This window comes from Procambarus clarkii, chromosome 43, assembly GCF_040958095.1.
Source record: "Procambarus clarkii isolate CNS0578487 chromosome 43, FALCON_Pclarkii_2.0, whole genome shotgun sequence".
Taxonomy (NCBI): domain Eukaryota; kingdom Metazoa; phylum Arthropoda; class Malacostraca; order Decapoda; family Cambaridae; genus Procambarus; species Procambarus clarkii.
Genome location: NC_091192.1, coordinates 18,561,019 through 18,588,174, shown reverse-complemented (window position 1 = coordinate 18,588,174; position 27,156 = coordinate 18,561,019). Strand labels below are relative to the sequence as shown.

Below are 27,156 nucleotides of genomic sequence, written 5' to 3'. Positions count from 1 at the left end.
AAGCACAGCCAGGAGCCTTACCAGGTGAGTAAAGAACCAACCCCACAACCCCCATACCACACAACATGAAAAAGGAGGGTCCCCAGAATGACTAGCACGGGTTGGACATGCACATGAGGGGGGACAGGAAGGGTTGAAAAAGGGACAGTCACTGGTGTGCGAATGGACTCAGTCGTACAAAAATATATCTAAATAAAGACAGGTATATAAACAACACCGCATCCAGCGCCCGGCTAAAAGACGCCAGACTGCAGAAACTCACCTGGCGAACGGTGGCACGAATGTGACACAACTCAATCGTGCCCAGAAGAACCTGGGAGCACCGCCAGGTGAAGACTCCAGAGCCGGACCCGGCCGGACCCTCAGGAGAGCAGGGAGAGGCGAAGGAGGCGGCCCACACCAGGGAACCAGGACACCCCCGGAGCGAAGGGGCACAAACCGCAGCCAGGGAGAAGAGCGAGAGGCGAAGCACTGTAGCAAAAAGGGCGCAAAACACCAGCACTGAAACACCGCCCAGACCAAAACAAACTCTACAGCGCATGCGCATGACACGCTGGCCGAACTGCACAACCCTCTCTGCGGGAAGGCGCCAACCAGGACTACTGCACTAGAAAAGTAGCCAAAAGAGTAAGCAGGAACAATAAAACCGGCCAACGAAGCAAAGACAGAGCCCAAAAAGGAACCCAACCGGGCCACAAGCAGCCCAACAAAGCAACAAGTAGCCCAACAGAGCTACAAGTAGCCCAACAAGGCTACAAGTAGCCCAACAGGGCCACAAGCAGCCCAACAGGGCCACAAGAAGCCCAACCGGGCCACAAGTAGCCCAAAACGGCGACAAGGACAAGGAGCCGACAGACATTCCAATAATGCGGGAAGTAGCGAAAAACCTTCCCGAACCCTCAAGAACACAGAAACCAACACTAGTCCCGAAGGCACACAAAGGCACAGGCACACCCGAGACCAGAAGTCACGTAGAACCCCAAGAACGAGGAAACATGACGAAAACACCGTCCCCAAAAAAAGGGTGGGAGGAAACATCCACCCACAGGACGGAACCAACCAACTCAAAGGCCATGGAACCGAGCCCGGGGAGGGGCCGACGCCCAACAGCACGTACGGCGAGTGGGGAGGAAAGACCCCACTCCGCGTAACCACAAGCCCCGCCTAGAGGGGGATAAAAAAACCCACGGGGTCCAACTAGGCCAAGGCCCCCCAAGTCAGCCCCTCCCCAGCCCGGGAACCTACACGACAGGCCCCGGGGCCGAGCCGTTCCCCCAAAGCCCCGGCCGTACCAGAAAACCGGGGCAGCTGTGAAAACACTAAGGAAGGGAGCCCACTGGCAGACTCATACAACACGGCTGGAGGAACAGGCTCAAATGCCCCCGTCACTACCCCGAAAGGGGAATTCCCCAAGACTGCCCGAGTCTCAACACCATCAAAACCCCGCCCCGAACCTACAGACGGTAAGGAACTGGATGCAGGCAGGAAGGGCGATCCAGGGGAAAGACAAGGGGGCGTGGATGGAACCGAAGCAACCAACACCCCCAAGTCCCAAAACGAACCAAAACGGGGCAGCCCCGGGGCTCCCGGGGAGTAACCACGAGAACGTTGCCACCACCAAGGCTCAAGTGCAACATCCCTGCTGCCCGCACCCGCTTATTCAGCACAACTGGGTAACCGAGCCACAACGAGCAACCAAACTCGCAGGACTCCGGGTCGAAGGTGTCACCGACCCCACAGGCAGCAGACAGAGGAAAAACAGAGTCACCCAGAGACAAAGGGTGAGAGCAACCCTCAAACTCGCTGGAAGTGAGGGGGGACTCTGGGGTCACATCCATCGGACCCGCGCGCCCCCAGGGGTTTCCCAGGGTCCCGAGCGTTTACTATAAGAGGACTCGCGCTCAGGTAATCCCAGGCAGGGTACTGCTAACCGGCACCTAAAGCTACCAAACAACTTTCTAAGAGCTGAACCCCCGGGACGTGTACACTCACGGGGACCTAGCAGGGGGTACCACCAGAAAATACTCAGAACATAAGGGACACAAGGGGCAAGAACGAAGGCAGACCCCCGCACCAAGTAGATAAACAAAAAGAAAAAGAAAACCCCGCAAGAGGACAGCGTACCCAAGTGGAACAGAGCCGGCCGCCATGATTGGTAAAGACAAGCTGCACTGCCCTGCGTCCCACCAGTGCAAAAACTGCCCCTTACTCTAAGGCAAACAAGGGAGACAGAACACCCGAGCACACAAAGAGCGGCCGAAAACCAAGCAGTAAACGGCCTAGCAGGGGCAGAACCCAAGGAACTTGTGGAAGGTGGCCCCAAGCACCAAGGGCAGTACTTACAGGGCACCTAGGGAAGGGAACCCTAGGCGCATGCAGCCCGAGTACTGGAGAATCACTCCCGGCTCACGTACCACCTAGAAAACAGACACCACACTCTAGGTACAGTGCTGAAACAACCACTGGAGCCGGGGCACATAACCAGTGCCTATAGCATCAGCCGAAGAACTGATGGGTGGATAGCCGACGTGGGAGGTCTGGGGCTCCCCCTTCCCCCTCCCGGGGAGGGGAGAGCTGCGCAGACAGCGGCGCAGTGACGTATGACGTCATACTAGTTTGCTTGTTTTCTGTTGAGGAGTTCTATCCACTAGTTCAGCTTTAGGTAGCAATTTTCACCAGAATAGGGGTTTGTTTTGGAATGCTTACCTTTCTGGATGCTTGACCCGGTCAGACATAGAATGCTTCCAACCACACGGGGGTTTCTATAGGCCATTGCTCCCCTTGCCTCTCTGATGGGGCCAGGTTCTGGCCGTGGTCCCTGGTAGGCCCTAGAACTCCATACACATGACTGATGCCAAAGTCTGACATTAGCATATCAGCCTGGTAAAGCTCCGGGGAGCCGACGGGGCTCCCCCCAGAAATGACTTAAAAATGTTAAACAAATCTACAACTTATTGGCTTCAGCATCATGAAAATTTCATCAAAATTTTTTCAGAAATTGATTTAAGACGAATATTTAAAAAAAAATCAGTGTTGAATGTAACAAAACGCCATTTTCTGGGTGAGACCCGGAGGCTCCCCGGAGCTTTACCAGGCTGATATGCTAATGTCAGACTTTGGCATGCTCTGTGAGAAACAAGATTCGTCTTACGTCTGGCAAGGAAGATAGGAACAAAAGCACATCAGCATTCCTATCCATTAATGTAAAGTAATTATTTAGAGCTCAATTTGACCTCTGGTTTCCAACTGAAGAACCCAGGGTCGTAACACCACGCAAGAGGACAGTGTACCCAAGCGGAACAGAGCCGGCCGCCATGATAGGTGGAAACAAGCTGCACAGTACCCTGCACCCCACCAGTGCAAAACTGCCCCTTACCCTAAGGTGAAAAAGGGAGACAGAACACCCGAGCACACAAAGAGCGGCCGAAAACCAAACAGTAAATGGCCGAGCAGGGGCAGAACCCAAGGAACTTGTGGAAGGTGGCCCCAAGCACCAAGGGCAGTACTTACAAGGCACCTAGGGAAGGGAACCCTAGGCGCATGCATCCCGAGTACTGGAGACTCACTCCCGGCTCACACACCACCTAGAAGACAGACACCACACTCTAGGTACAGTGCTGAAACAACTATTGGAGCCGGAGCACACAACCGGTGCCTATAGCATCCGCCGAAGAACTGATGGGTGGATAGCCGGCGTGAGAGGTCTGGGGCTCCCCCTTCCCCCTCCTGGGGAGGGGGGAGCTGCACAGACAGCGGCGCGGTGACGTATGACGTCATACTAGTTTGCTCGTTTTCTGTTGAGGAGTTCCATCCACTAGTTTGGCATTTGGTAGCAAATTTAACCAGAATATGGGTTTGTTTTGGAATGCTTACCTTTCTGGATGCTTGACCCGGTCGATGGCAGACATAGAATGCTTCCAACCACACGGGGGTTTCTATAGGCCATTGCTCCCCTTGCCTCTCTGAGGGGGGGCTAGGTTCTGGCCGTGGTCCCCGGTAGGCCCTAGAACTCCATACACATGACTGATGCCAAAGTCTGACATTAGAATATGTTATTCATATCAGCCTGGTAAAGCTCCGGGGAGCCGACGGGGCTCCACCCAGAAAAGAATGTTTTGTTGATAAAGAGAACAGCTGCTATTAACTGGAACTGAAGGATTATGCAGTAATAAAGATATGCAAGCACCTGTCTGATGCTCAAAGAACAAGAATAGTTGTAAGAAGTGTGCATAAAGTGGATATGCAGCTGGTGCCTTTATAGGATTGGTGAGTAATACATAATAACATAAATAATAATGAGTAAGTATGTTATTATGCTCTGTTTTGTTATATATCATATAAATACATTGCCCAATGTTATTAGCAGTTACTTTCAACAATGTCCAAAAAATATTTTTTAGGGGAAATTTTTTTTTAGATTTTTAGTTTTTCCTCCTTTGTTTATTATTTGAATTTGTTGTAACCTTTACATCCGGGAGAGAACATAACCGTCCCTAACCATGTGAAGACAGAATTAAATTGGTCACTAAATAAATCACAACTCTCAGAACTTGGGACTTTGAATTTGTTTTGCCTGATTTTTCACAGATTTCAAGCTCTATTTTCCTCGTTTCATTAGGTTGTTTTGATGATTAGGGACTAGATTAGGCTTTTTTACCTATACTGTATAAAGTATACCCTAAATATATCCCCTAAATCATTATAATTATCCCTATATTTTATTTTTTTGGGGAGGGGGAGGGGGTATTTTTTCTTGACTTCATTTCAACACATAGTGACCTACAACTTTCACATATTTGTGTACGAATGCCAAACAATGTTTATGAAAATATACATGTAAATTCATGAATTAGAACTGCCTTATTCATTGTCGATAACTTCAACTTCAATTATATCTATAACTAGAATTTCAACTTACTTCAGTATCCAAAAATCTAGTTTCTGACCGATTCTCATCATTTTTACATATAGTGTGCACAGTTGTCTGTTCTACAATCCCTATAGAATTGATTTTTCATAAACTCTAAACGTTTGGAGTTATAAATTTTTGCTATCTAAATTTTTGCATATTTCAAATACCACATTGACAAATTTTTCTTTACAATAAACTATACTGAAAACCTATATTCTCAAGTTACACTGGTATCATTTGGACAAAGTTGGAGCATTTGCCTATTAGATTATGCACAAAACATTTGAAAGAGTTTCAGTAAATTGAAAAAACTGAGTTCAATGTCATACTTCATATGACGTTTTGCACAGTTTAGGGGTTAATGAAATTAATCCTTAAATGAAAGTGAACAGAAAAGATAAATTAATTAATACTACTATAGAAATCAAAACATGAATACATATAAAGCTGATCTCTACTGAATCACAGCTGTAAGAAATTAATAATAAATCAAATAGCTGATTGAATATGTGATCAATGAAATAATATAGCGTACTAAATTACTGACCGAACAAATTAATAGACTTCAGTGGATGATACAGTAATAGCTGTTAAACGACAATGATAACTAAATCCATAATCTCCAATTAATCAACTTATCACTGAATCTCTCATATTTACAAATGTAAGTATTACTGGATAAAACTTAAAAGGTAGTCATTTGAATTTATTTTCAGGTTAATTTAGAGAATAATAGTTACTCATAATATTTAACCAAATGTTCAAGAATATCTTTTGTGGGGGACGACATTCTCAAGTATATATACGCAATTAACACACAATTTTCTCGCAGTGACCAAGGGAGTGAGGCGACTTTAACCGGCGTGTGAGGTGGTGGTAAAGTGTGTGTTAACACAATGTCAGAACAAAATATAAACAGCAGATGATGCATTATTGTGCTGTTGAAATGTGAGTGTTAATATGAACAAATATACATGATCATAACATACCTCTATTCCTTGAGTTTTGGTCAACTGGTTACCACAGATGGAGCAAGAAGCATTATCTGCATCAGCAACCAGTTCAGAGTTGACAGTAAAACCACAGGCATTACAAAGCAGCAGAATATCCTCTCCAATTGCTGTCTGATAATGGTACTCATGTGAAAAATTACCACCAATGTCACCACAGTCAGCAACAACTGAAAAACATTTGTGTGTCAGTAAAAAATATTCTTAGTTCTATGTATAAAAGTGGAATACAATATAATTTTTTCTGCTGAGAATGTGGCTACCACCATTGATGCACTGAAGCATACAGCTTGTGGAAGGCAGCCGACGCATCAACAGTGAAGGGTATGACCCCTCCCTCAGTAAGTGGTAAGGAGCCACTTACCCCGGCAAGTGGCTCCTCACCGAGTCATCAATTTCCTCAATGAGCCAATCAGAATGCAGCTCAAGGAGTAATAAGAAACACACAATGGAACCTTGATGCAGACAGATGCAAAGGTCATCCCCCATGAGCACAGCCGACAACAAGGAAACCTGGACAGGGAGCTGCAGGAGACCCACATCCCAAGAGAGCAGGAACAAACAGCAGTCGTTGAGATGTAAAAAGATGAGCCCCCCAAAACACCTGAAGCATGGTCAACACCTTGCTCCACTCCAGCATGCGGGTATAATAAAAGTTGCGCTAAGCCCCAAGCAAAAACAAGAGATTGTCCAGTAGCCAGGAAGACTCTGATGTCTTGTAATGCTTCCAATAAGGAGAGGGAGACCCAAACTCAAATGAGGAAGGGTCCATCAGTGAGGCATAATCTGGGTTTTGCAGGAGGAACATAAAGAGGGCCTTCTGAGTCACTGCAGGAGGGTCACGGGAGGATAGAAACATCTGGAAAGACAACACGGGTGTGCAGGCTTCTGAAACTGAACCATGTAGCCACGGTTCAAAAAAGTCAAACTTGTACAGCAAGGGGGGGTTATCTTGAGGGTTATATTGAGATGATTTCGGGGCTTTTTAGTGTCCCCGCGGCCCAGTCCTCGACCAGGCCTCCACCCCCAGGAAGCAGTCCGTGACAGCTGACTAACACCCAGGTACCTATTTTACTGCTAGGTAACAGTGTGTGTTATGGGGGATACGAAAACCCTTTCCCCTTGCAAAAGAAGCTCCTCCTCAAATGAAAAAAACCCAGCGCTGAATGTAATGAAATGCCATTTTCTGGGTGAGACCCAGAGGCTCCCCGGAGTTATACAGGCTGATATGCTAATGTCAGACTTTGGCATCAGTCATGTGTATGGAGTTCAAAGGGCCTACCGGGGACCACGAGCCAGAACCTGGCCCCCTCAGAGAGGCAAGGGAAGCAATGGCCTATAGAAACCCCCGTGTGGTTGGAAGCATTCTATGTCTGCCATCGACTGGGTCAGGCACCGAGAAAGGTAAGCGTCCCAAAACAAACCCATTCTAGTGAGAACTGCTAACAAATGCCGAACTAGGGGATAAAACTCCTCAAACAGAAACGAGCAACTAGTATGACGTCACACATCACCGCGCCGCTGTCTGCGCAGCTGACAGGACCCTGTTCGACCACCAAAAACCCCGCTCCCAAAGGTCAGACCAGGACATGTTGCCCAAGACAACGGCAAGAGCCCCGAATTTGCAGACATCATGGGCACAGGGATAGACCGCAGGCTGGCTAGCCTTAACCCTGCAGACGACCTGGGAGACTCGCACCGTCGAACGGGGAAGAAGGGAAACCGGACCAACCCAAAGCACGTCCACGGACACAGAAGCCGTGGCGCACAAATAACGGGAGAGAGCTGCAACCAGACACAAAACATGATGCACCCCAAGGCCTAACAAACCAAGCATCAACAACCCAGGGAGTCCTCCGGAAAGCAGCAGTCTCATTCTTCACTAGAAAAGAAAAAGGCGGCTGCAGACGAACAAACCGATCACCCCGACCGAAGGAGCAGAAACCTCTGCGCCAGAGGAGAGCGTGAAGCTCACCTATCCGACCCCCCAGAGGCCAATGCCAACAAGAAAAGAGCCTTCGAAAAACAATCCGGAACTGAAGGGGCCACGACAAAACGAGGAGAAGAAAGAAAAGAGAGCACTCTGTCCAATGACCAGGACAGCTCAGGTGGCGCATGAGGAGGCCGGAGGTGAAACAAAGCCGGAGACAGCTTGCAAAATGGTGCAAACGTGACATCAATAAAGACAGCAAGCTGAAGCGGCTCCACCAGCGCCGCATGATACAAGGCGACAGTGTTAGGCATAAAGGAGACGGTCCTGGAACAACTAAGAGAGAAAGGACAACACCACCCTAACAGAAAGCGAAGTACAAAGACGAAGACGAGCTTGATGAGCTAGTTACAAAACTCAGTAAAAGTCTTTGATGTGACGACTTATACCCGGCTTGCCGGGTTCGGACCGAAGAACCCGAACCCGGCAAGCTGAGAAAGAACCAGATCCCTGAATTTTGTAACTAGCTCATCAAGATTGTAACTTGCTAAATAAACTTGCTTAGCTAAATGAATTGTGGGGTTCAGTCCCTGAGCCCATTATGTGCCTCTGTAACCCTTTCCACTACCGCCCACAAGATGGGTATGGGGTGCATAATAAATGAACTAAACTAAAAAAAAAACGACGAAGACGTAAGAAGAACTGGAAGGACCGCCAGGAAACCTCATACTGCTGCCGAGACGAAGCCCGCAGATGGGACACTATTAAGGGGGGCGTCTGGTTATTATAATGAAAGTTGTTCAATGTCAACCAATATTATTTTTCTAGTTGTATATGAAAAGTGCTTAAATTGTCCCAAGTTTCAGTACTGCAGCGTAAATAGAAAGGGAGTTTTTTTTTTTTTTTTTTTGAACGTTTTTTACACATTTTCAAGTCCACACTTCAGAACACACGTTTCAGATAAAATTATTCTGTGACACTTTTCTGACACATTAGCATATAATAAAGGATTTGGGGATTTAGAATTTCCAAAACATCTTTAGTTTTCCTAATACAAATGTTCAAAGTTCCCCCAAATTTTTTTGCAAATATGGCATGTTTATTGCTATTATAAAATCAATAAATGAACTTAGAGAAAAATGAAAGCCCCCCAATGTAGAGACATGCCCTCCACATATACTGTGTAAGTTTCATGTAAATTGAATAAAAAACCAGCGTTGAATGTAATGAAACGCCATTTTCTGGGTGAGCCCCGGAGGCTCCCTGGAGCTTATCGGGCTAATGTGTGTTATGTTAGACCGGGACATTAGCTAAGGAGTTCAGACCTACCAGGGACCAGCGCCAGAACCTGGCCCCTTCAGAGAGGTTTCAGGGAGCAATGGCCCTGGAAAACCCCATATGGTTGGGGGTTTTCCTTATCTGCCATCGACCGGGGTTAGGCACCCAGAAAGGTAGGCGTAACAAAACAAACCCCACATGGTAAGACACTACAACAAAAACCGAACAGAGAGGTAGAAAACTCCCTACAATCCCAAGGAAACAAGCAAACAAGCAAACATCACACTTTACTGCCGCGCCGATCGTCCGCGCAGCCCTCCCCACCCCGGGAGGGGGAGGGGGGAGCCCCGGACCTACCGCGCCGGCTGCCAAGCTCCAGTTCGGAAGCTAAGCCTCAACCAACGCGAAAAAACCGCCGACCGGTGGGAGGGAGGGTTTCCAGGGAGCCTCCGGGGCTCACCCAGAAAATGGCGTTTCATTACATTCAACGCTGGTTTTCTATGGGGAGCCCCTACGGCTCCCTGAAGCTTCATACCCAAAGAGAAGGAAAAGAAAGGGCTAACCCGGGAGGCGGCCGCCACAAACTCTGCAACGCAAAGCCAAGACAACCGGTCGCAAACCTGCGACCCAAGGCAACAAGAACGCCCAAGAACAGACATACACATGGATGGGCGGCCAAAAACCTGTGCGACCCACAATTCCCTGCGCCCGAAATGAGCCCGAGACGTCACCAACACAGCAGCAATTGCTGTAAACGTCTGAACAGCACGGGCGCAAAGACAGACCGCAGTAAGAAGGAAAACACTGCGGACGACCCGGGAGACCCGAGCCCTGAAAACAGGGAACGAAGGAACCGGATCAACCACAGCGCATCCCCAGGCACGGTACGCCGGCAACAGCAAAAAGCACAACTGGACAACACAGGACGCACCCCCCGGCCAAACCAAACAAGTACCAATACCCCAAGAACCCCTCCGGAAAGCAGCCGTCTCGACCGTCGCCAGGACAGAGAAAGGCTGCACACCAATAAAGCTACCACCAGTACCAAAGAGGAGGAAACTGAAACCGAAGGGGCTACCACAAACTGAGGGGAAGAGAAGAAGGCACCCTGAACAAGGACCAGGATGGCTCAGGCGACTCATGAGCAGGCCGGAGGGGAAACAAAACGCGAGAAGACGTAATAAACGTCATACAGTCTCCAAGACGAAGCTCACAGGTGGGACACCGTCAACAAAGCCACCCGAACACCATAGAGATGGCGATACCTGCGTCAAAATACCAGACGCGAAGAGCCAAAGAGAAGGCCGAACCAGTCACGGACAGGACCGATTCGGCCTGCCGAAAGAGGCGAAGCCTCAGGAAAAACGCCCCGGGTACGGACACCTATCAAGCAGCGTCTGAAAAGAAGGCCGGGCCGGCCACAGTGGAACCATAAGGACTGTTCTCGTGGGAATGGGCTGCAACTGAGCCAGAACCCGAAGCAACAGCTGGACCGGGAGAAGAGGTACAGGTACCCCCCACCTCGACCAGGCCTGCCGAAAGCCTCCACCGTGAAGTCCTCGCAGGTGGGAAGGGCGCCACAAAACGGGCGACGCCTAGACCACGCCGACCCGAAGACGTCCATGGCCAGGAGTCCATAAGCCCAACAGAGCCAACAAAACGAATCGGCGACGACTGGCCAACCCACGAAGAGGAATGAACCGAGACAGCTGTCCACCAGGACGCAGGACACACCCCGGACACGAGCCACACGGTTAACCAAACCCCCTGTGGTTCCGGCAAGAACCACCAGAGAACAGTCCAAACAGAGCTGAACGGTAGAGTACCTAGTGACCTAAACCCTCCGAAGCGCAAACCAGACAGCCATGAACACCTGAACCGGGCTGTGAGCCCGACGGACAGACAGACTCCATCAACCTCGGCCGACCTGGTGAGCACAGGTCACAAAGCCCCAGCCGAGAGACGACCCGTCCGTGAACACATCGAGCGAAGGCTCGGGGAGCCGCCAAGGCACGGAACCCCGAAAACCCCAAAGAGGAAGCTGGTGACGCAGCACCAACACCAGATCCCCAGAGGAACCCAAGGAATGCAAGAGGCGGAAGTGGAGTCTCCGTAGGAACCAACCGACGCCGGAGCCAAACCCGACTCTGCGGGCAGACAAGCACACCGAAGTGCAAACTCCCGCACAACCGCCCAAGCAACCGCTGAGCAACCCGGGACCCCCTCCTGAACAGCCAAAGGCGGGACCACAGCCACAGTAACACTTCTGGAGGGAAGACAATGAGGGGCCCAAGAGCCTGAAACAAGGCCCAGGTCCGAACCCGGGACGGAACAGAAGGTAAAACCTCCAGATCACCAGGAAACCAAACCCAGCGATCTGGAACGAACCATCCCCTGGCGAGCAGACAAGCGGACTGACTGGGAGCCCACTCCAGCCAGTCGTCGAGGTAGGCCAGACACCGAATCTCAGACGCAGACAGGGCACTAAGATCCGGTAAAGATGCAAAGAGTATACAAAGTGCCCTTCACAAAATAGGGAATGCAATAAAAACAGCAAACCTGAAGCCCCACCACCAAAGCATTGTATGACAATCATATGAAGACATATTATGACATATGACAATCATTATATGACAATATGACAATTATAATCAAAGCATTATATGACAGAGTGCTGGGAAGACGGGACACCACGAGAGTAGCTCTCATCCTGTAACTACACTTAGGTAAGTACACATAGGTAATTACCAACCGTGCTAGCCCCAGAAAAACTGGAGAGGAATGTGCCAAGAAGTGACCTGGAGGTCCAAGTCCACCATCCATGCACCCGGCCCTAACAGAATCCGAACAGGAGACAACAGTCCTCCGAGCAGGGCAGAGGATCCAGGGCGCAGACGGAAGTAGTCCAGAAGAACTGCAGACTGGAAAAGCTCATGACTGCAAAGAGCAGACGGGAAGCCCAGAAGGATGGGGCGGAACGACCACGCCCCACGCACCCACGAAGAGGAAATGACGAAGCGCAGGGAAGAAGCCCACCCCGCCAGCTCTGAACCCCCCCCAAGGGGGAGAAGCCGTCCTCCGACGCCAGCAGAGGCCAGAAGACAACCCAAAGCGCCCACCAACAGCGGGACCAAGCGAGAGGCAACAGAGCAAGCTGCTCCCCCAGCGCCCAGTCAACAGAGAAGGGAACAGAACCCCTTCAGAAAGAAAAAGTACACTACCGAAGTCATGAGGAGAGACTACGGGAATGAAACCACACTTCGCTGGAAGAGGAAGTGAGGGGAGACCTGATCACCACATACAAGATACCCAAGGGAATCGACAGGGTTGAGAAGGACAGGATATGTAACACAAGGGGCACACGCACTAGGGGACACAGGTGGAAACTGAGTACCCAAAAGAGCCACAGATAGAATTAGTTTTTTTTTTTTTTTTTTTTTTTTTTTGAGTGTCAGAATGGGAACGGGAAAGCACTAAGAAGTAATGTGGCGACTCCTCACACAAGTAACGAGGCTGACCCCCATACAATGTCACATGTAGACATGACAGCCCAAGAGGCACAGGAACCGATACACCTGTTGACGGACGGTTGAGAGGCAGGACCAAGGAGCCAGAGCTCAACCCCCACAAGCACAACTAGGTAAGGACATATATTGTAAAAGCACAAGCCGCCGACTAGTGGCAAAGAGCACTACGCCGGCCAGGCTAATAAGGCACAAAACTGCATCAAAAGGCCCACCTCGACAGCAAAACCACAAAGTCCCAGCACAACCACAACATGTGCCAAGACCCAAAAAGCTCAGTCTGCAAGCCAGGAAGACCCCGGAACCCCAAAAGGCAGAACCGGGTCACACGAGGAAACAAAGTCCCCTGAACCCACAAAAGGGGGCCCAAGAGGAAGAAACCTCCAGAACGAAACCAAGGAACCCAAAGGAACCCAGAATCGAACCAGGGGGAGCCCAAACCACCACATTTGCCGGCGGAGAACACCACTAAAAGGCAAAGCACAGACCCCAGCAGAACGCCCTGGGAAAACGGTCCCAACAGACCGAAAACCGAGGGGCAAGGTGTGGGAGCAAGCATACCAGCCAGGGGCACTGAGCCTAAACCCAGAGGCTCAGACCCAAAATCAACACCCAAACGTTCCCAGAGGAACAGGCAACGGCAAGAAAACACCAGAAAAACAAAGAAACGACAACAGGAGAACAAAAACCCTGCAAATTTTTTGAAAACTCACCAGAGACGCTCGCTCGCACACCCAGACGCATGTAAACAAACGGCAACGCCGCCCTGGTGGCCACGCCGGGAAACCGGCAGACGAAAATGGCCGCCAGCAGGGGCTGTGACTGACGCTTAATACACAAAAACACGCCAGCAAATGTGGGAAGCTAGCAGACTGGAAGGGCGAAAAACGACGCCCAACAGCAGAAAAACCCCTGAAGGGGCAAAACCGCCCCAGAACTGCTAGTAGGCATCCCCCACAGCCCCGGGAACCAACAACAGAGGCCCCGGGGCAGAGCCGTCCTCCAAGCCCTCCGCCCTGAAAGAAAAGCAAGAGCCCATGGGAAAGGCAACAAGAAAGGGCCGCTGGTAAGACCCAGAAGCCTTGGCAGGAGGCACAGGCTCAAACCTCCGTCCCCAACCCGAACGGGGCATCCCCCGAAAACCGCCCGAGTCTCTGCCGCAACTGAACCCCGCCCCGACCCAGAAACACGCAGACGGTCCGGAGCCGGGAACATGGAGAGAAAGGGGCGAGCAGCACCTAACCAAACGGGGCGGCCACGGGGCATTCGAGTGGGAAACCAACCTAGCATGTTGCAGCAACCTAACCTAGCTTGCAACACGGATGCCGCCTGTACTCTGAACAGTAATAACATCAGGAGAGTACTGGAGAACAAGCAGAGAATCACTCGCAAGACTCCGGGTCAAGGTGTCAGTGACCCAACAGGCAGCATGACGGAGGTAAAAATGGCGACTGTCACCCGGAGACAAGGGAACAGCAACCAACGATCCCGTACAAGACGGGTTGGAACCCGGAAGACACATTCAATGGTCCCCCGAGCCCAGACAGGGGTTTCCAGGGCCCGTAGGGTAACAACTACGGGAAGCCCGGGCAAGGTGTTGCTAACCGGTTAAGAAACCCAAACATAACAAGAGGGTAGATTATAGCACTGAAAACCCCCGAGACGTGTACAAGCACGGGGGCCTAGCAGAGGGCCGCCAAACACTACCAGTGGAACTATAACCACCTTAGGCAGACCCCCACCAGGCAAGAAAAAGAAAAACAAAAGAAAAACCCCGCAAAAGTACACCGTCTCCAGAGGCAACAGAAACCGGCCGCCGCTTAGGTGGCAGGCTGCGCAACACCTTGACGCCCTAACCAGCACAATACCAATCCCTACCCAGGGCCAAACAAGGGCCCCAAGCCCCAGCTGGCCCCAAGGGCGAGGCAAATGCCGAGCAGCAAGAACCTCTACGGGAATGGTTCCCGAACGCCCCAGGGAAGATAACCCTGTAACGCAAGGGCAGTACTCACAGGGCGCTTAGGGAAGTCAGCCACTAAGCACATGCAGCCCCGGCACTGATGAAGTACTCCTGGCCACCGCACACCACAACACACGGCAGTGAACGCCACACAAGGCAAACACCGCCTAGGAAACTGAGGCCAGAGAAGCGTCAATCCCGGTTGACATTAGCGAACGAACTGAAGCTTGGCAGCCGGCGCGGTAGGTCCGGGGCTCCCCCCTCCCCCTCCCGGGGTGGGGAGGGCTGCGCGGACGATCGGCGCGGCAGTAAAGTGTGATGTTTGCTTGTTTGCTTGTTTCCTTGGGATTGTAGGGAGTTTTCTACCTCTCTGTTCGGTTTTTGTTGTAGTGTCTTACCATGTGGGGTTTGTTTTGTTACGCCTACCTTTCTGGGTGCCTAACCCCGGTCGATGGCAGATAAGGAAAACCCCCAACCATATGGGGTTTTCCAGGGCCATTGCTCCCTGAAACCTCTCTGAAGGGGCCAGGTTCTGGCGCTGGTCCCTGGTAGGTCTGAACTCCTTAGCTAATGTCCCGGTCTAACATAACACACATTAGCCCGATAAGCTCCAGGGAGCCTCCGGGGCTCCCCACAGAAAAGGAATCAGTTTTGTAAACGTTTGTGTCAATTGAAAAAAAAACAGAAATGAATAAAGTCTAAGGTTCTAAAATCTGTGGCTGGGGTTGACATCAACCAATTTTCTCCAAAATTGGCATCCTTACAGATAGGGTTACGTACAGTCAGGTGTGTAAGTTTGATGCAAATCGCCCAAAAAAAAATGAAAAAAAAAATATTAAAAAAAAAAGAAAAAAAAATCCTTTTTTTTTTTCCTTAAAATTTTTTTCCAATTAAACTAATTATAATATTTGTTTAATATATGCTATTGTGATAGCAAAGAGTTGTAGTTATGATTTCAGTTGACACTTTTGATTGATAATCGATTTTGACCATTTTTGCATAATTTTCACAACTACTTCAATATTTTTTTTCTCCCTTCCTATTTATGCTACAATGCTGAAACTTGGACCAGATGAAACACTTTTCATATAGAACTTGTCAAAAAAGTTTGATTGAAATCGAATGAGTTTTCATTTTTGCATTTTTGGACCCAGATGCCAACCAGACGCCCCCTTAAGGAAGCCACCTGATCACCATAGAGATGATGATAAACACGAGTCAAAAATACCATACATGAAGATCGCACCATCCACATGACGTACCGGTCCGATCTGCTGGAAGAGGCGGAGCCGTGGAAAAACCTCCAAGTTCAGACACAGAGTAAGCAGCGCCTGAATCCACGGCTGGGCCGGCCACCAAGGGGCCAAGAAGACAACTCTCCCCTGGTAAGTCTCCAAGCGAGTCAGGACCTAGAGCAACAGCTGAACCGGGGAAAAGAGGAACAGGAACTCCCACTTCGACCAGTCCTGCCGAAAGGCGTTGACCCGGACGGCCTCACAGTCGGGAAAGGGCGCCACATATAGGGCAAGGCGCCGCGACCACGCCGACGCGAAGAGGTCCATCTCAAGGTGTCTGAACGTCTGGCAAAGCCAACGGAAGGAGTCGGCATCGACCATCCAGTCCATAGAGAGGGGGAATAAAACGAGACAAGCCGTCTCGAATCCTCTGAAGAGCAAACCACACCGCCGCGAACTCCCGCACAGTGCTGTGGGCTCGAAGGAAGGACGGACCCCACCGTCCCTGGACGGCCTCGTGAGCACTGGTCACAAAGCCCCAGCCGAGAGATGACGTGTCCGTGAACACATTGAGCGAGGGCTCGGGTAGGCGCCAAGGCACTGAATCCCCAAAAACCCGAAGAGGAAGCCGGCGACGCAGCAACCAACGCAAAGCCCCGGGATCCGAACCCAGCAATCGTGAGAGAGGAGGAAGGGACATCCCCAAAGGAACCAGAACAGCCAACGAAGCCAAACATGACCCGACGGGTAGACCAGCATTGCAAAGTTCAGGCTCCCGCACAGACCCTCGAGCAACCGCCGGGTGACCCAGGAGCCCCCAGAAGCAGGCACATACGGGACCGCAGCCGCAGAAGAGACTCCGGAGGAAGAGACAAGGAAGCGGTCCGAGAGTCACACATGGCCCAGTTAGGTCCGAACCTGGGAGGGAACCAGATGGGACTTCCTCCAGTTCACCAAGAACCCGAACCCGGCAAGCTGAGAAAGAACCAGATCCCTGGCCAGCAGACAAGCGGACTGGATGGAAGCCCAAACCAGCCAGCCGTCGAGGTAGGCCAACACCCGAACACCTAACAGACGCAGACAGGTCACCACGACCTGCATGAGGCGCGTGAAAATGCGAGGTGCCAGGTTCAAACCGAACAGGAGACAATGAAAGCGTTAAGCACGAAGCCCCACAACAAAACCGAGCCAGCCCCTGAACCCCAGATGAATCGGGACGTGCCAATAAGCATCCCGGAGGTCCAGGGACACCAACCAAGCGCCCGGCTCCAACAGGAGCCGAACCTGGGACAGCTTGGTCATCCAAAAGGAGTGGCAATGAATCCAGGGGTTCAGACGGGACAAGTCCAGAATGAACCGCAGATCCCGCAGTCCCGTTTCGGGACTGGAAACAGATGGGAAACCCATCTGAGGGACGTCATTGTTTCGACCACGCCCAAACGAACCCACTTCAAGATGACCTGACAGAGCGCAGGGGAAGAAGCCTGCCCCACCAGCCCCTCACCCCTCACAGGGGGAGGGGCCACCCAACGCCACTGGAGGCCGTGCGAAATGACCCGAAACACCCACAAATCGTGGGACCAAAAGTGAGCGAATTGTGCAAACCTCCCCCCATCACCCCGTCAATGGGGCGAACTGCAAAAGGGCCGGCGCCCCTTACGAGACCCAGAACCTCGCACAGAGCAAACACCGTGCTGACCAGATGAAGGCGGGGTCCGAAGGAGGAGCCGAACCCAAACCTGACACCAGTGGCCTGCCACAATGAAAGGAACCCCGAGCCTTGGCACGACCCTTCCAGGAAGGTTCACCATGGGACCCTCGGAAAACCAGCAAGTCCGACATTGGACGGCAAGAAGCCGAAGCAGCCTGAATATACTGAGCGACGGCAGAAGCCTCAAACAAGAGAGGGCAAAAAACCAGCGTTGAATGTAATGAAACGCCATTTTCTGGGTGAGTCCCGGAGACTCCCCGGAGCTATCCATGGCTGATATGGATACTATAACTATTTTGCATCAGTCGATGTGGGTGGAGTTCTAGGCCTACCGGGGACCACAAGCCAGAACCTGGCCCCCTCAGAGAGGCACAGGGAGCAATGGCCCATAGAAATGCACATGTGATTTGGAGCATTCTATATCTGCCATCGACCGGGACAGGCACCCAGAAAGGTAAGCGCCACAAAACAAACCCCTATTCTGGTTAACAACAAAATCGACAAACGAGTGGACAGAACTCCCCCAGGAAAACCAACTAACAAGCATGACGTCACACGAGCCGCGCCGCATGTCTGCGCAGCTCCCCCCTCCCCGGGAGGGGGAAGGGGGAGCCCCAGACCCCCGCGCCGGCGATCCCCGCCCCAGTTCCTCGGCTGATGGGATAATGCACGGTCGTGTGGCTCCAGCTCCAGTCTTGTCTCAGTGCTGTGACTTGTTTGCAGTGCTGCTCTTACGGTGGTCGTGTGAGCTGGGAGTAGTATTCTCAGGTACTCGGGCTGTTGTGCTTAGGGTCACCTTCCCTGAGTGCCCTGTAAGTACCGCCCTTGGGGCTTGGGGTTGCCTTCCACAAGTCACCTTGGGTCTACCTCTGTTGGCTTTTCGCTGCTTGGCGTTTGGCCGCCCCGAGGGTTTGGGGGTTTCACTCCCTTGTTTACCTTGGGGTAAGTGGTAGTTATCGCACTGGTGGGGCGCAGGGTACTGCGTAGCTAGTTTTCACCTATGACAGCGGCCGGCTCTGTTCCCTCTGGGTACGTTGTCCACTTGTGTGGTTTTTCTTTTATATTTGTTTTTGCCTGGTAGGGGGGTCTGCCTTGTGTCCCCCCCCCCCACCATTATATTAGGTTCGTTTGTGTGGTGGCACCCCCTGCTTTGCCCTCGCGAGTGGACACGTCCCGTGGGTTCAGCTTTAGCAGTTTGCTTGGTAGTTTGGGGCACCGGTTAGCAGTGCCCTGCCTGGGATAACCCTTAGCAGACCTAGTCTAGGGGCCCTGGAAAAACCCCCGGGGGCTCTCGGGTCCGGTAGTGGAGACCCTTGCGTCCCCTCTCGCTTTGTGCGAGTTGAGGGTTGCTCTGTCCCTTTGTCTCAGGGTGACTCTCCTTGTTTTTGCCTCCGTCATGCTGCCTGTTGGGTCGGTGACACATTCGACCCTTGAGTCCTGCGAGCTTTGTTGCTTGTTCGTGACTCCATTCACCCAGTCTGCTGATGAATTCCCGTGGGTGCAGGCAGCTCGCGTGTTGCAGGGTAGGATGTTGCAACGCGCTCTGGTTTGTCGCTTCCCTGGATGCCCCGATGCTGCCCCGCTTGTGTAGGGACCCAGACTTGGGGGTTTTGGTCGCTTCGGCCTTGGTTTTTCCACGCCCCCCTTGTTTTTCCCCCTCCTGCTTCCGGCCCCTACGCATCTGCAGGCTTCGGGGTCGGGGCGGGGTTAGAGGTTCTGAGACTTGGGCAGTTTCAGGGGTTGCCCCGTCCGGGGTAGCTGCGGAGGCATTCGAGTCTGTTCCTCCGGCCGATGCTCCGGGGTCTGACCAGTGGGCCCCTTCTCTTTCAGCGCTCTCGGCTGCCCCGGCTTTTTCTTGTGGGGCGGGGCTTTGGAGGTCGACTCGGCCCCGGGGCCTGGTGCAAAGGCTCCCGGGGTTGGGGAAGAGCGGCCTTGGGGACCTTGGGCTCCATTGCGCCCCGCCTGGATTTCAGTCCTTCTGAGCGGGGCTTACTGTTGCGAGGAGTGGGGTTTTCTTTCCCCCCTCTGCGTACGATTTGGGCTTGGTTTATGCTCCTCCCCGGGTTCGGTTCCGTGTCCCTGTGGTTTCTTCGGTTCCGTCTTCAGGAGGTTTTCGGCTAACCGCATCCCTTCGCCTGCAGTGCGGTTGGCCTTTGCGGCTTACCTCCTGCGTGTCCCAGAGTGTGCCTCCATTTGAGGCAAACAAGGCGAGATTTCTTCTGTTCTGGACAGGTTGGGCTCCTTGTAGCCGTTCGGGCTCCTTGTAGCCGGTTGGGCTACTTCTCGCCTTGTTGGGCTACTTCTCGCCTTGTTGGGCTACTTCTCGCCTTGTTGGGCTACTTCTCGCTTTATTGGGCTACTTCTCGCCTTGTTGGGCTACTTCATGCCTGGTTGGGCTACTTCTCGCCTTGTTGGGCTACTTCGTGCCTGGTTTGGCTACTTCTCGCCTTGTTGGGCTACTTTCTTTCGCGTCCTGCGCATACGCAGTGGGGGTTTGTTTTGGGGCCGGGCGGTGTGCACACGTGTTCTGCTTCCATTTCCCTCGGGGGGGCTTCGCCTCTCGCTCTCTTCTTCATCCAATCCGTGCCCCGTTGCTTTGGGGGTGTTCTGGAGTGCAGCTGTGGGGAAATTATGAGGTTTTTCCCTGCGTTCTCTTCTCAGTTTTCCTCTTCAAACTGAGAAGAGAGAAAAGAGAGCACCCGATCCAACGACCAGGACAGCTCAGGCAGCACATGAGCAGGCCGGATGTGAAACAACTCCCGAGAAAGCTTGCGGAACAGAGCAGAAGTGATATCCACCCCGAACACAGGCTGAAGCAGCTCCGCCACCACCACACTATATGAGGCGATAGTATTTGGCACAAGATGACGGTCATGAAACAACCAAGAGAGAGGACAAAACACCCTGATAAAAAATCGAAGACAACCTATGAGGAGACAAAAAGTGCCGAAAGCACCACCAGGAAACTTCATACTGCCGCCAAGACAAAACTCGCAGGTGGGACACCATCAATGAAGCCACCTGAACACCATATAATAGTTAATAAACCCGCGTCAAAAAGACCAGATGAGAAGAGCGGAGGAGATCGAACCATCCACTGTACCGGACCGGATTGATCTGCTGAAAGATGCGGAGCAGCAGGAAGATCTTCGTGTTCGGATTCCGAGTAAGCAGCGCATGAAACCAAGGCTGGGCTGCCCACCAAGGATCCAAGACGGCTACCCTCCCTTGGTAAGCTTCCAAGGTCCAGGTCCAAGCGAGCTAGGACCTGGAGCAACAGTTGAACTGGGAAAAAGAGGTACAGGTAACCCCACCTCGACCAGTTCAGCCGAAAGGCATCGACTCTCACGGCCTCACAATCGGGAAATGACGCCACATATACCGGAAGACACCTTGACCAAACTGACGCAAAGAACAGGGAAATGGGACAGGGACAGGGAAATGAAACGGGACAGGCCGTCCGCCAGGACGTGGGACACCCCCTGGATATGAACCGCCAGGAGAGCCAAACCCCGAGAACTCAGCAGATGAGTCACTGCTGGAGGGAAGTTTGATGCGGTAATGAACTGAGGGGTTCGATGCGGTCCTTGGCTGTTTGGGGCTGGACGCTTTGGATAATTACCTTACACTTAGGTAATTACCCAAAGCGTCCAGCCCCAAACAGCCAAGGACCGCATCGAACCCCCTCGGTTCATTACCGCATCGAACCCCCCTCCAGCAGTCAGAATGGAACTGAATCGTCGATCCGCGAGTGACACAAATCCTCCCAAGCAAAAGCCACACTGCTGCGAACTCCCACACTATGCTGTGAGCTCGACAAAAGGACGACTCCACCAACTCTAGTCACGACATAGTGCAGTCAACTAAGGTGCATCTGGGATCATCCCGGACGTAGGTTCGAACCCTTATCTTGGCCCTTGTGGATTTGATGCATCGCACTATTTTAATTTCTGTGTGTATAGCAGTCTCATTCTTCGCCACAGCAAAAGACCAACAGAGGTAGACCCCAAGGTAACTTGTGGAAGATAACCCCAAGCCCCAGGGGCAGTACTTACATGGCACCTAGGGAAGGTGACCCTAGGCGCATGTAGTCCGAGTACTTGTGAAATTACTCCTGGCTCACCCCCCACCACAAGGCACAGAGCTGGAGGACAGGAAAACAGGATCCAGAGTCACACGACCCTTGCCAATTACATCAGCCAAAAAACTGAGGCGTGGATCACCGGCGCGAGGGTCTGGAGGTCCCCCTTCCCTCTCCTGGGGGGGGGGGGGGAGCTGCGCAGACAGCGGCGCGATGACATGGTGATGTCATGCTAATTTGCTCATTTTCATTTGGGGAGTTCTGTCCACTAGATTGGCTTTCAGTAGCAATATTTTAACCAGAATAGGGATTTGTTTTGGGGGGCGTCTATCTTTTTAGATGCCTGACCCAGTCGATGGCAAACGTAGAATGTTCCCAGCCACATGGGGATTTCTATAGGCCATTGCTCCTTATGCCTTTTCTGAGGGGGACCAGGTTCTGGCTCGTGGTCCCCGGTAGGCACAGAACTCCATTAAGGCCAAAGTCTAATAAATCCATATCAGCCTGGATAGTTTCGGGGAGTTGAAGGGGCTCCCCCGTGAAAAAAAACACTGGACAGGTTTCTGCAAGAAGTACAGGACCAACTGGGCAATACTGGATATATGGACTTGCAGGTCACTCCAAGCAACTGCCTGTTGAACCAAGCTCTCCCAAGTCAAGCCTGGCCCCAGGCTGGGCTTGGGAAGTACAACAACTCCCAGAACCCCATTCAGAAACAATCCAGGTGCAGACAGTGAGATAAAATTAACAGATTGCTTCAAAATACAACAGCACCTTACAATTTATTGGTCACAAGAGACTTACACTTCACTTCCTCTTATATCTACCAAAAAACTGATAAAAGTATTATGTACATATACAGTACTGTATAACCAAATTAATTACCTTTTAAGTAGGGGATACCAATTCTCTGAAAAATTCTATCATAAGCACTACATATTTTTGTATAGGTGATGTTTGCTGCTGCTTCTGAACTGTCAAATGTGTAGAGATCCTTCATTACAAATTCTCGGGCTCTGGAAATTGAGAATATTCATTTCAGTGTTGTTTAAAAACAAAAATTATTCATGGCTATTTTGGTGGAATACTGTGCACAAGTTTTTATTACTAAAGATGGTGAAGAACTAGAACTAACTAAATGAGGTAGTTGTAAGCAACACTAACCAAACATGCTAAAGTAGTTGTTAGTATAACTAAATCCTTAAAGGGCAACTTTCATTAAAAGATATCACCTTGTCTGTCTAACAAAAAAACCAGCGTTGAATGTAATGAAATGCCATTTTCTGGGTAAGCCCCGGAGGCTCCCTGGAGCTTATCGGGCTAATGTATGTTATATTAGACCGGGACATTAGCTAAGGAGTTCAGACCTATCAGGGACCAGTGCCAGAACCTGGCCCCTTCAGAGAGCTTTCAGGGAGCAATGGCCCTGGAAAACCCCCTTGTGGTTGGGGTTTTCCTTATCTGCCATCGACCAGGGTTAGGCACCCAGAAAGATAGGCGTAACAAAACAAACCCCCACATGGTAAAAAGCTAAAACAAAAAACTGAACAGAGAGATAGAAACTCTCTATGAGCCCGACGGACCATGCTATGAGCCCGACGGACGGACAGACTCCACCATCCCCAGCCGACCTGGTGAGCACTGGTCACAAAGCCCAAGCCGAGAGATGACCCAACCGTGAACACATCAAGCGAAGGCTCGGGGAGGTGCCAACGCACAGAATCCCGAAAACCCCAAAGAGGAAGCTGGTGACACAGTACCAACACAAGATCCCCGGAGGAACGAACCCAACGATTGCAAGAGGTAGAAGGGAAGTCTCCGAAGGGACGAAACAGACACCGAAGTCAAACTCGACCCCGCGGGCAGACCAGCACGTCGAAGTTGAGGCTCACGCACAACTGTTCGAGCAACCCGGGATCCCCTCATGAACAGCCGAAGGTGGAACCACAGCCGCAGTAACAATTCTGGAGGGAAAGACAAGGCATGGCCCAATAGCCATAAACAAGGCCCAGGTCCAAACCGAGGACGGAAACAGATGGAATGGCCTCCAGATCGCCAGGAAACCAAACCCGGCGATCTGGAAAGAACCACACCCCTGGCGAGCAGACAAGCGGACTGACTGGGAGCCCACACCAGCCAGTCATCGAGGTAGGCCAGACACCGAATCTCAAGCAGACTCAGACAAGGCACCAAGATCCGGTAAAGATGCAAAAAAATACACCAAGTACCAATTACAAAATAGGGAAGGCAACAAAAACAGCAAGCCTGAAGCCCCATCACCAACTGTGCCAGTCCTGGAAAACTGGAGAGGAACGTGCCAAGAAGTGACCTGGACGTCCAGGGCCACCATCCAGGCACCCGGCCCCAACAGAAGCCGGACAGGAGACAACAGTCCTCCGAGGAGGGCATAGAATCCAGGGCGCAGACTGAAGAAGTCCAGAAGAACCGCAGATGCGAGAGGCCTATGACTGCAAAGAGCAGACGGGAACCCCAGAGGGATGGGGCGGATCGACCACGTCCAGTGCACCCACTAAGATGACATGACGAAGCGCAGGGAAAAAAAGCCCACCCCGCCAGCTCTGAATCCCCCCAAAGGGGGAGAAGCCATCCACCGACGTCACCAGAGACTGGAAGACAACCAAATGCGCCCACCAACAGCGGGACCATGCGAGAGTCAACAGAGCAAGCTGCTCCCCCAGCACCCCTTCAACAGAGAAGGGAACAGAGCTACCAAACCTGACGCACGCAGCATGAGTTCACAGCAGTGCTGTTCAGCTTGTGACCACAGCATCGCCTAAAAATGCCATAATATACTTGTTCATGCTATTATGTAGCGATGATATTATTACAGAAGACCCCTGACTGTGATAAAACTGACCAGGGTTCTGATAATAGCAGGATTGTGGTGATATTTAGCACTGTGCTGCATGGAGGGAGGAGTAATGCTGTGGGAGGGAGGGTGGTGGCGTTGTCTTCTGTGTGTGGCCACCTTTCATTGACTGTACTCACCATAACAGCTTAGTGGTTTGCTATGGTGAACACAAATGTAGATACTTATATATAACGTGTGTATAGAAGGTATAAACAGCAAAAGGAGTAGGTTGGGAGCCGCCATTTTGGTGAGGGCAGTGGCGTCGTCTGCACGATTTATCATGTTGTTTACTGGTGACCACGATGGTCTTTGGGCACCATACCAGTATACTTGTACAAGTATGGTGAATAAAACAGGTAGATATTTATATATAATGTATGTATATAGCGTAATAACACCACAAACTGTATTGTTGGAGGAGAAATATTAGTGCGTCTGGCCTTGAGGGCGCAGCAAGCTCACTGTGTGAGTTCCTACGTCTTTGTGCCTTTACTCACCATACAAGCTTAGATGTACAGTTATGGTGAACAAAACATGTAAATACTTATATATAACGTCTGTATATAAAAGCAAAAAACAGTATGGTGGGAGGAGAATGGTGGCAAGTCAGGTGAGGTGAGGTAGGGAGGGAGTGGCAGCCAGTGGCGGGCTGCCACTGCCACTGCCGCTCAGCATACCAACTTAGTGGTTCGTTATGGTGAACACGAATGTAGATACTTATATATAGCGTCTGTATATAGTGAATAAAAGCAAAAACAGTATTGTGGGAGGAGAATGTGGGTGAATCAGGTGACTTGAGGGAGGGAGGAAGTAGCAGCCAGTGGCAGACTGCCACTGTCACTCAACATGCCAACTTAGTGGTTCGTTATGGTGAAAACAAATGTAGATACTTATATATAACGTCTGTATATAGTGAATAAAAGCAAAAACAGTATGGTGGGAGGAGAATGTGGGCGAGTGAGGTGTTGAGGGAGGGCGTGAGTGGTTGGCTGGTACACGGCGGTCACTCCTCGTTACTTTTTGACTCATAATAGCAACTTAGTTGCTTATGGTGAAGAAAACATGCCGATACTTATATATAACCTGTGTATATAGTGTAATAACCGACAAAGTATTTGTTCACTGTTTGATGAACATAATTGAATCAACAATATGCACACCATATTTTTGAGTACAGAGATGATTCACTCATTTTATTATATAAATATATCACACTACACACTATTGAATAATATTACAGCAAAAAAACTACAAAAAATCAATCAGAGACATTGAAATAATTAGGTAATTATCTCTTTGTGGCAACTCCGGCCTGACAGCTGGCAAGCAACAGACCGCCTGGGATGCACGCTGAGTCAGCGCCTGTTTATTGCCAGACTTCCCCGCCCTATAGTGGGCAATATATGCCACTTACGATTTTTTATTATTTTTCCCATGATCAGTGAACACAAATTAACAGGTTAGGAAGAATTTTTTTTTTTTTTTGTATGCACCTGTGGTTGTCAAATGGTATACAGAGCACCATTTGGTTCCCGAACTTTAGTTATCAGAAACTTCCAGTTTCCCGATTAGGGTTGGGGAGTCACATTACACGAACTAAGTTCGGGTAGGAAGTAGTCCGCCAAGCTTCACGCCGGCCGGGGTTGGGGTTACCCTACACGAACCAAGTTTGGGTGAGGAAGCGGTCAGCCAAGCATCGTGCCGGCCCGTGGTGGTGGGTGGGTGGATGGGAGATGGTTTAGTTTGCTCACTGACCGTGTCGGGCGCTGCCTGCTACCCTGTGACATCACAGACTCACAGCCTATTGTTCCCATTGTTTGAATTTGTCAGGAGACTGGATTGTTCATTCCGTGACTTTGTTTTACATATCAGCACAATCAAGGAACATCCGTGCACCATGTCGACTCCAAATGTACGCATTGTGTCAGTGAAAGCATCAACAAGCGGGTTACGTAAAAGAAAGAGGTCAGTGATGACATTTGAGAAGAAAGTTTAAATAATTAAGAAGGTGGAGAGCAGTGTCCCGAGAAGTGTCGTGTGCGCTGAATATGGCATTAGTAAAAGTACTGTTTTTTATCTTCTTAAGGCTAAACCTATCATTTTTTACTATTTCTCTAGAAGTGAAAGTGATAAAGCAATACGAAATAGAAAGGTAGTAAGTAAAGCAAAGGTGGAGAGTGTTGATAACGCAGTGTGGGAGTGGTGCAAACAGAGACGTGAGGTGACGAAGAAGCCAGTGGCAGGCTGGCTGCTCGTGGAAAAGGCGTGAATTTCACCAAGCAATGAAAATTACTCTAAAGTGTGTATACAGTGATGGATGGCTCAGAAGTTTTAAAACCCGTCATGGCATTAGGTTCATTAAAGTGCATGGTGAAAGACAATCTGCTGATATTGTTGGTGCTGATGAGTATGTAAGTAAATTTGCAGAGATGGTGCAGGAACAAAATTTATCTCCAGAGCAAATTTATAATGCTGATGAGACAGGTTTGTACTGGCGTATGCTTCCCACAGAAACGATGGCTCATAGTGGTGAGGACGATCCTTCAGGTGGTTATAAACAGAACAGAGAATTTCTTTGTTGTGCTGTGCAAATGCAGCTGGCACGCACAAATTAAAATTACTTGTGATTGGAATTAGTAAAAA

The 27,156-nt window shown here is 50.7% G+C and overlaps 1 protein-coding gene across 2 annotated transcripts in view; it reads right to left on the bottom strand.

Moving 5' to 3' along the window:
* Positions 1 to 27,156, bottom strand: part of ProRS-m (prolyl-tRNA synthetase 2-like protein, mitochondrial) — a 114,631-nt gene that overhangs the window by 10,904 nt on the left and 76,571 nt on the right. For both annotated transcript variants that reach the window (XM_045738548.2, XM_045738547.2), the window contains 2 exons: positions 22,527 to 22,657; positions 5,902 to 6,092 (listed from right to left, as the gene is read on the bottom strand). In XM_045738548.2, the coding sequence (XP_045594504.2) occupies positions 5,902 to 6,092; positions 22,527 to 22,657 (322 nt within the window). The remainder of the gene's footprint in view (positions 1 to 5,901; positions 6,093 to 22,526; positions 22,658 to 27,156) is intronic.